General features: G+C 46.6%; 1 protein-coding gene across 2 annotated transcripts in view; it reads left to right on the top strand.

Annotated features, from left to right (window-relative positions):
* Positions 1–5,948: 5,948 nt before the first annotated feature.
* Positions 5,949–9,927, top strand: part of PKD2L1 (polycystin 2 like 1, transient receptor potential cation channel) — a 45,116-nt gene continuing 41,137 nt past the window's right edge. The window contains exons 1-2 of one of the 2 annotated variants that reach the window (XM_032281301.1): positions 5,949–6,280; positions 6,805–6,918. In XM_032281301.1, coding sequence (XP_032137192.1) covers positions 6,046–6,280; positions 6,805–6,918 — 349 coding nt within the window. In that variant the 5' untranslated portion in view covers positions 5,949–6,045. Of the gene's footprint in view, positions 6,281–6,781; positions 6,919–9,927 lie in introns of both variants that reach the window. The other variant, XM_032281302.1, reaches the window with a different exon arrangement.

Below are 9,927 nucleotides of genomic sequence, written 5' to 3'. Positions count from 1 at the left end.
TCAGAAACAATGCCAAAGTCCTGGCTGAAGGTATCTACATTACCCACAAATTGCTGTATATGAGTAGAATGTCCAAGCATGATGCAATAGTGAGAGAACTAAATTTGTACTGTGCTTCAAAGTACACAGTTTATAAAGACTTCTATGTTCTACTATCTGAATCCTAAAACATTCCTTAAGGTCAAAAGGGCGGGCATTCCTATCAACACTTTGGAGATTTGCAGATAGGTAAACTGAGTCTCAAAAGCTGCTTATCCAGAACCATATACTAGTAAGTTGCGAGCCAGTTGCTAAACCCAGGGACTTTATGCACGTTTTTTGTTTGTTTGAGACAGTCTTGCTCTGCCTCCTACGCTTGAGTGCAGTGGTGCGATCTTGGCTTACTTCAACCTCTGCCTCCCAGGTTCAAGCGATTCTTCTTCCTCAGCCTCCGGAGTAGCTGGAATTACAGGAGTGCACTATCACACCCAGCTAATTTTTGTATTTTTAGTAGAGATGAGGTTTCACCATGTTGTTCAGGCTGCTCTTGAACTCCTGACTTCGGGTGATCCATCCGCCTTGACCTCCCAAAGTGCTGGGATTACAGGCGTGAGCCGTCACGCCCGGCCTACGCTGGTTCTTTTTAACAGGAAAAGTCAAGTGCTGGTAGGAGCTTGAGGACATGGAGAGGTACTGGACTCAAGGTAATCAGGATTGAGGACATGGAGAGGTACTGGACACAAGATAATCAGGAGATGCCATTTGATTACTCCACTTGCAATTTCTTGAGCAAGTTTAAACATCATAAAAATGCTAAGAACTTTTTGAGAAAATTTCTCAAGCCGTGTTGCATAAGCTGTGCTCCTGGGGCCAGTAGGGATTGATCCACACACACAGGGAACAGTTAACACTAAGCAGGAGAAAGCAATTGGATTTTGCCTGGGTAGGTGACCAAAGGTGAGTAAAGCAGTGCACTGGTGGCCTTGAATAATCAGAGATGTGAGACTTGTCACATAATGATCTTCCTTTAGCACATTCAAACCCCCGCTGATCACAGGCCTCCTCCAGGATTCAGAATTAACCATTGGAAGTCAGATACCATTCTCCTGTTGTTCTTCCCGCTTCTCTGGACCATACTGTTAGCTTCCTGTTCATCACCCCTATCCTGAAGTCCAGTTATGCAAGGCAGGGGTCCTTTTGCAATTATTTGAAAGGCTGGTGGGTAAGAGGCAGTGGCTCTCTTTTCCTTTGTCATCAGCTTATTTAACATAAGATGGCTGCTACTGGCACAGTTCCTCCTTTTTCTTTTTTTTTTTTTTTTTCTGTGGAGTTTCCAAATTTATTGTTTATCAATGGACTCATCTTGGAAATTGAGCTGTAAAACACCAGGATAGAGGATGGTCATGGTTGCCAAATCTGTTCCCCAGCCAGGACAGCATTGTACCCTTCCAAAACTTTCTGGGCCTCCTCCAAATAACTCAAGGAATGGGAATTTCACCACCTCTCGTGGGAGGTTATTTTATAGCCTCTTAACATCTTAGCCATTATGAAAGTTCTTCTGATGAAATCTTTTTTCCCTTGGGTTCATTCAGTACCTTTAGATAATCCCCTAAAAGCACCTTCACAATCCCTCTTCCTTCTTTGGGGCTTATGATGCCTTCAACTATCCGCACATGACTTTCAGGCCCCCATCCCACACACATGCACCCACACTCCTTAGCTCTTCAGCAGCCTACCCACATGCAATTCTTTTCATCTTTCCTCCTACATCAAAGCCTCAAGTGAATTTGAAGGGGGATTATGGTTCCCTTCTCAAGATTTTCTAATGTCAGCTGCATCCCTTCTCCTCAACCACATGCCAGATTTCTGTATGCCAATAGCCCTTCACCAGTGGAAATGACATTTTTCTGGAATGCTGTGTTCTATAGTTTAAAAAAAATAGGTTCCTCCTACCTATAGCTTATATCTAGGTTGGATCAATATTTATATAAACTGTAATAAGGAGGAAAAATCTAAAGTCTGGGACTACTTTAAATCTCTCACTCTGTCACCCATGCTGGAGTGCAATGGCGAAATCTCTGCTCACTGCAACCTCCGCCTCCTGGGTTCAAGCCATTCTCCTGCCTCAGCCTCCTGAGTAGCTGGGACTACAGGCGCGTCCCACCACACCCGGCTAATTTTTTATTTTTAGTAGAGATGGGGTTTCATTATGTTGGCCAAGTTGGTCTCGAACTCCTGACCTCAGGTGATCCGCCTGCCTCGGCCTCCCAAAGTGCTAGGATTACAGGTGTGAGCCATCACACCCAGCTGAAACTTTTAAACTACAAGTAAAAATCTCAAAATAATATATTTTCCTTAAACATAGGCTATGAATTAATAAAATAGATTCAATCACCTTTTGGTAAAGGAAGCATGAAAGGATTGACTACTCATTTCTTTATGGATGAAAAATTCACACGGGTATGCCCCAAATGAAAAAGAACCCTTCCTTTCCTGCTCGTTTGGTTATTTTTTTCCCACTGACTTTTTCAGAAGCTACCTCATTTTGTTTTTCAACCACCCTGAATCGCTGGTAGTTTCCTTGGTCTCTGAAGGGACTCACACACACCACAGTCCTCATGGCAATAGCAACCTCCAGGAGGGCCTCACCCTCGTTAGGCAACCTCGGGCCCTCCCCTCCACTGTTTTCTTTCAACTGCACTAAGGGCCAGCCTTTTGAAGCTCCAGGGGCATCACAGACATCTTCAGAGCCCCAGGACCCCACCTACTATTCTTTTGCTTAGAAGGAACCTCTCCTTTTCCAAACCTCCCCATCCAAACCTGATGGGGCTCTTCCCTCCCAAACCTCATCTATCCATCAAGATCTAGCTCCTGTTTCATTTCCTCCAGAGGAAGCTGCCTTTTCCTCTAAACTTCATAATCTTTAGTGTCTATACCATTAAAATATGCTCCCTCACATTTTTCATGCCTCCATTTGCTGCTGCTGCTTTTTTTTTTTTTTTTTTTTTGGGATAAGGTCTTGCTGTCGCCGAGGCTGGAGTGCAATGGCATGAACACAGCTCACTGCAACCCTGACCTCCTGGCTCAAGCAATCCTCCTGCCTCAGTCTCCTGTGTATCTGGGATCACAGACATGCACTACCATGCCCAGCTAATTTTTTGTATTTTTAGTAGAGACGGGGTTTCACCATGTTGACCAGGATGGTCTCGATCTCTTGACCTCATGATCCACCCGCCTCGGCCTCCCAAAGTGCTGGGATTACAGGCTTGAGCCACCGCGCCCGGCCTTTGCCCAGCTAATTTTTAAATTTTTTGGTAGAGACAGGGTCTCACATTGTTGCCCAGGATGGTCTTGAACACCTAGTTTCAAGCTCGGCCTCCCAAAGTGCTAGTGTTAGCCACTGCACCTGGCCCATTTGCTCTATTTTTAAAAGTTGCATTTTATTTTTGATTGATAAATAATGATTGTGTATGCTTATGAGGTACAATGTGACATTTTGATACATATATACATTGTGGAGTGATCAAATCTGGTGAATTAGCATATTCATCAGTTCAAATATTTATCATTTTTTGTAGTAAGAGCATTTTAAATCCTCTCATTTAGCTATTTTGAAGTACACAGGACCTCATTATTAAGTATAGTCACCATGCTGTGCAACAGAACACCAGAACGTATTCCTCTTGCCTGATTGAAACCTTTTATCCATCAGCCACTCTCTTCCCCTCTCACCCACCCCTCACCCCAGCCTCTTGTAACCACCATTCTAGAATCTCTACTTCTATGAGTTCAGTTTTTTTATAGACTCCACATATAAGTGAGAGCATATGGCATCTGTCTCATTTCACTTAACATAACATTCTCTAGGTTTATCTATGTTGTCGTAATGACAGAATTTTCTGTGTTTTTTTTCAAGGCTGAATATATTCTATTGTGCATATATACCACATCTTTTAAATCCATTCATCTGTTGATGGATACTTAGATTGTTTCCATATCTTGGCTATTTTTAATAATCCTGCAATGGACAGGGGGGAGCAGACACCTCTTCAACACACTGATTTCAATTCCTTGGCACTTTCTGAAACATATGGCAATTCTATTTTTAGTTTTTTGAGGAACCTCCATACTGTTTTCCAAGATGTCTGTACTAACTTATGATACAGCCAAGTGTACAAGGGCTCCTTTTTTCTCCACAGCCTCGCCAACACTTGTTATCTTTTTTTCTTTCTTTCTTTTTTTAAAGACGGGGTTTCACCATGTTGGTCAGGCTGGTCTTGAACTCCTGACCTCAGGTGATCCACCCGCCTTGGCCTCCAAAGTGCTTAGATTACAGGCATGAACCACCATGCCCAGCCCTCTTTCTTTCTTTTTTCTTGAGATAGGATCTTGCTCTGTTGTCCAGGCTACAGTGCAGTGGTGTGATTTCAGCTCACTGCAGCCTCAACACCTCGACCTCCCCAGCTCAAGCAGTTCTACCATCCCAGACACCTGAGTAGCTGGGACTATATGCATACACCACCATGCCTGGCTTTTTTTTTTTTTTTTGTAGAGGCAGTGTTTCACCATGTTGCCCAGGCTGGTCTTGAACTCCTGAGCTCAAGGGATCCTCCTACCCTGGCCTCCAAAAGTGCTGGGATTGCAGGTGTGAGCCATCATGCCTAGCCAAGATCTTTTTATAGGGATACTGAAGACATGACTTTGCCAAGGTTGATTTTTGCTGAACATGAAGATGGGCTTCAGGCCAGTGGGTGGCCCTAGCTGGGCAGCCAGGAGTTGGGGAAGTCTCCCCTCTAGCCATCGAAGATGAGGAACTGCAGGGTGACCATCAGCACCTGTAGGGCCAGCCCCATTCCAAGGCTTCACACATGCCTATAGGGGAGCCAGGGCAGGTGATCAGAGGCTGGAGCAGGGCATAGGCAGGGATGTGCTTGGGGGCCCATGCCAGGGTTTTAATTCAGGTTATAAAGAAAGCAGATCAATCCTGATATTGCTCATAGTTCCATTTTGTGCTCAAGCTTACAATTCTGGGCCCAGGACGAGGCAGAGCAATGGGAAAAGGTTTCCAGCTCAGCTGGGTCCAGATAGCCACTCCCGTTAGTCCCAAGCCATACTGTCCTTGCCCTTTGTTCTCCGATGCAGCCCCCCAACCAGGTCTTAGACTTTTCCCTGCACTGAGCCCCACACCCTTAAGGAACCCCCTTTCTTGGTATATCTCATCTGTAAGCCAGGGGAAGGCGAGCCTCAGAATAAGGAATATAGACTACCTGGGACTCTGCAGTCCTCTGCGTTCCTCTCCCCTGCCCCGTCAGTGGTCAGAGATCCTGGCCTAAAGTCTCTGAAACGAGTTCCTCCTGCCACTTTCCTTCCCCTGTGGCTGAGAAGGTGCGGTGAGGGAGGGGAGCTCCCCTCGTATTCCACCAGGGGACAGCTCAAGGTGAGACAGGACAGGAGCCTCAGACCCATTGGCTGCTCCTGGGAGGGGAGCAGCGCTCTTCAGCCTTCCGCCCAAGCCTTGGTCCCCACCCCAATCCATGTCGGCCCTTTCAGGAGCTTTTAGTGGGGATGAGCTCAGACCCGCAGCGCAGGCCCCGGCTCCCCTCCTGTCTCAGCTCCTCCCATTGCTCTTTGATCGTCTCTTCCGTCCGACCTCTGGGCCCTCTCTCCACCAGGCACTTCTGCAAGCAGCCCCCTTCATCCCCAGCGTCACCTCTTCCTCCTGTTTCTCATTCCACTCTCAGTTCCACATCCTCCTCCCATTCCCCTCTCTCCCCTCTTCAGACCCCCACTTTCCAGTTCCCTCACCTCCCCTGGGGCTTGCAGCAAGAGGGAGAGAGAGCTCCTGACAGGATTCATGATCCTTCCCCACCCTGTCCTCTCGTCTGCTCCCTCCCCATCGGGCACAGACAGCCCCTACAAAAGGCAGGAGCCCGGCTGCGTGGAGACAGCTGCTCTCAGACGCCCTTCCCTTCGCCCTCTGCTGGCTAGGCTGGGTTGTGCCTCTGCTCCCTCTTCCTCCAGCTGAGAGTGGGCACCTGGGGTGCCGGGCCCCCCACCTCATTCTCCATGAATGCTGTGGAAAGTCCTGAGGGGCAGGAGCTGCAAAAGCTAGGAAGCGGAGCCTGGGACAACCCCGCCTACAGTGGTCCCCCTTCCCCGCACGGGACACTGAGGGTCTGCACCATCTCCAGCACAGGCCTCCCCCAGCCCCAACCCAAGAAGACTGAAGATGAACCCGAGGAGACGGCACACAGGACCCGGGTGTCCAGCTGCTGCCTCCTTATCTGTAGAGGCATCAGAGGTACTGGGTAGGGGAGGGTTCTCCAGGGATATTGGAGTCAGAAGAAGGAGTCCTCACGAGCTTTTGGGCAGGGAGTGGAGGTGGAATGTAATCTGAAGAAGAGGTGGCTTTTCAGTGTCACTTTGGGGTGTGCGAATTGCCTATGGTGCTGCATGCCCCAGAACACAGAGGACAGCTGAATGGGCTACCGGTTGCAGGGAGCCTGGCATGGTCATCACTTGGGGCCCCAGAGGGGTATGTGGGAGCTGCTTGGAGGGAGGATGTGGATGTGATGACACCCTAGACTGCCCCACCTGGAGCAGATGCCTCCTTTCCATGCCTTCATTCTCTATGAGCCAGGGCCTTCACCCCTGTCGACCTCAGGGAGTTGATGGGAAGGGCGAACGCAGGTGTGGGAGAGCACCCAGATTCAGCCAAGGAAGAAGGCGATGGGCAAGGAAGGGCAGGGACAGGGGCTGAAGTCAGGGACAGAAGGGTGGAACACTGCCACTGGGGATCCCGGGCATCTCTCCCATGCCCCTTAGGACTTTGGGGAACAACCCTGACTGAGAACACAGCTGAGAACCGGGAACTTTATGTCAAGACCACCCTGCGGGAGCTGTTAATATACATTGTGTTCCTGGTGGACATCTGTCTGCGTAAGTAGCATTTGTCTCTGTGTACATCTGTCTGTGAGAGACATCTACGTGTGCACTATCTGTATACACATTCCTGGGGGTAACATCTGTGGAGCCAGCATCCATCTGTGTACACAGGCTATGTCTGGGAACTTCAGATAACAATATTCCAATACTATCTATTTATCTTCACAGCTTAAGATATTTTGTTTAAAAGGAATTTGTCAGTCAAAGAAGGCAGATTGTTAGAAAGCTGTTAATAAAAGTTGTTTGGTCAAGAATTACAAGACGAACCCAGTTTTTAAGTTCACTTGGCAGCCATTGTTTTCTGTTGGCTGAAAAGGTGAAAGTGGAAATGTTTACCCTTCTATAGAGAGTGGGCCAGCACGGTGGCTCATGCCTGTAATCCCAGCACTTTGGGAGGCCGAGGTGGGCACACCACCTGAGGTCAGGAGTTTGAGACCAGCCTGGACAACACGGTGAAACCCTGTCTTTACTAAAAATACGTGGATGTGATGATGCCCTAGACTGCCCCATCTGGAGCACCTGCAGGTGGGGCAGTCTAGGGCATCATCACATCCACGTCCTCCCTCAAACCAGCTGGGTGTGGTAACAGGTGCCTGTAATCCCAGCTACTCAGGAGGCTGAGACAGGACAATCGCTTGAACCTGGGAGGCAGAGGTTACAGTGAACCGAGATTGCACCGCTGCACTCCAGCCTGAGGGACAGAGCGAGACTCTGTCTCCAAAAAAAAAAAAGGAGGGGGAGGGAGAATGGAAAACCATTCCCTTCTATTTGGAAAAAATAGTTTGGTGGGCTTCACACAATTATTATACTATATCAGATTCATGTTTCTTTAGAGGCAGAAAAAGAAAAGAAAAAAGAGAGGAAGTAAAAGATCCAGGCGACCTTAGATCTCAGATCCCTGTTAAGAGAGGGAGGGACACAAATGGTGTGGTGATGGTCCCTGTGAGAGGCCACCATGTGGGGCCATTGGGGGAAGCTCACTGAGGCTCTAGCTATAGACACAAACTAAGAAGGTTTGACCTCTAAGTTGAGAGAAGCAAGTGAAAAGACAAGAGGGTGACTGGAAAGATGAGTCAAAGAACTGTAAATAATAATACAGTTGGACTAAACAGATGCTATTAGACCTACAGGTAATGACAGCAACTTTGTATTTGGTTTATTACTTCTTTCAAAAGTTGCGCAAGTGACGTTTGCCTAGTTTAGTATAGTTGTGTGTCAGGTCATGTTTTCATAAAAGCTGTGGGTGAGGCCATACACTAAGGTACCCTCATTACTGGGTGCTCTAGGCTCCATAACACTGTTCTTGTCAGGGTGCATAAATTTTTTAAAGTGGAGTCAGAGAGTCAGTCTGATAACATCAGTGTTGATGAAACATTTTGTTTTTTGAGCCACGCACATTTGTGCGAGTCCTCCAGGAAAGCTGGCAGAAAGCATTTGCTTCTGGCTGTTCTCTATCGGGCTCACTCTGTGCTGGACAGAAGGGGCAGTCCTCTGTGTTTACCACCCGCCACTCGGCAGGGAGTGAAAGGACACAGTGCATGTGAGGAACAACAGCCTGCCCAATGTGCATTTTGTGGGGCCCTTTCAATTCCTTTCAGCAAATGGCTGTCAGAAATTCATTTGTTGACGTATTGATTTTTTTGTCCTAACCATCTGCTAGCAAGGAGGATTCATCTCCTTTTTCAGATCCCGTGACAGCAGCTGAAACCCACAGGCAGAGCCTTTCTCTATAAATGACTTAAACATCTCTCTTTCCAGATTAGCCTCTGGAATGGGACTGTTTCTAGCTCCCCAGAGTTACAGTGAACCATTTTTCTTTTTTTCATGATCTGTGGTTTTCTTTTTAATTATCGGAGAATTGTTTTTTTTTTTGAGTCGGAGTTTCGCTCTTGTTACCCAGGCTGGAGTGCAATGGTGCAATCTCAGCTCACCGCAACCTCCGCCTCCTGGGTTCAGGCAATTCTCCTGCCTCAGCCTCCTGAGTAGCTGGGATTACAGGCACGCACCACCATGCCCAGCTAATTTTTTGTATTTTTAGTAGAGACAGGGTTTCACCATGTTGACCAGGATGGTCTCGATCTCTTGACCTCGTGATCCACCCGCCTCGGCCTCCCAAAGTGCTGGGATTACAGGCGTGAGCCACCGGCCTTTTTTTTTTAAGACAGGGTTTCACCATGTTGGTCAGGCTGGTCATGAACTCCCGACCTCAGGTGATCCACCCGCCTTGGCCTCCAAAGTGCTTGGATTACAGGTGTGAACCACTACACCCAGCCTTCTTTTTAATTATCTTGAGTCTTGTGATCACACATAATTTTTTAAATTTGTGTATATCTCCTCTACTTTAATCCTTTTAAGTTGGCAAAATCGCCATTCCCAATCACAAATACACAGCAGTTCTACAGTTTTGTTTCTGAATGGCTGTTTAAAGACAATCCTAAATTATAACTTAGTTTGACCTAGATTGTAAAGAATTCAAGAGTAAAGGTTTTGGCTACTAGGCATGTAACCTTATAGATCATATATAAAATGTGTGAAGTGTTAAGTAATTTTTGATATTACACATAAACCACACTAAAATAGCTTTCAATAAGTAAAAGGAACCATTTTAAATACAGGGAATTCTAATTAGATTGGCATAGTTAAGGCCAAAAATATAAAGTAGCCATTGCTACCCATTTATCTTCAACCCTTGCCTTTAAGAGGCAAATGAACACAAAACACAGGTGAATCTTGCTTGGTTCTGACACAGTGAAGGAATTTCCCCCATATTTAAATATATTCACATAACCAGTTATATAAATCTAAATATAAAACCAATCTCCATTAAGTTTTAAGATGGCACTCACCATCTTTGCGAAACGTTTAACATTGCTAACAAAGTCTAATCATATCTTTAGAAGGGGTAAACAGTGATAGCATTTACTAAATTGGAATTACTATTAAAATTCAAAAACTGAATATACTCATTTAACCACAAGCCAGTCTTAGTTTTAAATCAGGACT

Source organism: Sapajus apella, unplaced genomic scaffold (assembly GCF_009761245.1).
Source record: "Sapajus apella isolate SASKATOON/1434 unplaced genomic scaffold, GSC_monkey_1.0 scaffold13, whole genome shotgun sequence".
Taxonomy (NCBI): Eukaryota; Metazoa; Chordata; class Mammalia; order Primates; family Cebidae; genus Sapajus; species Sapajus apella.
This window is presented reverse-complemented; position numbering and strand designations above follow the sequence as displayed.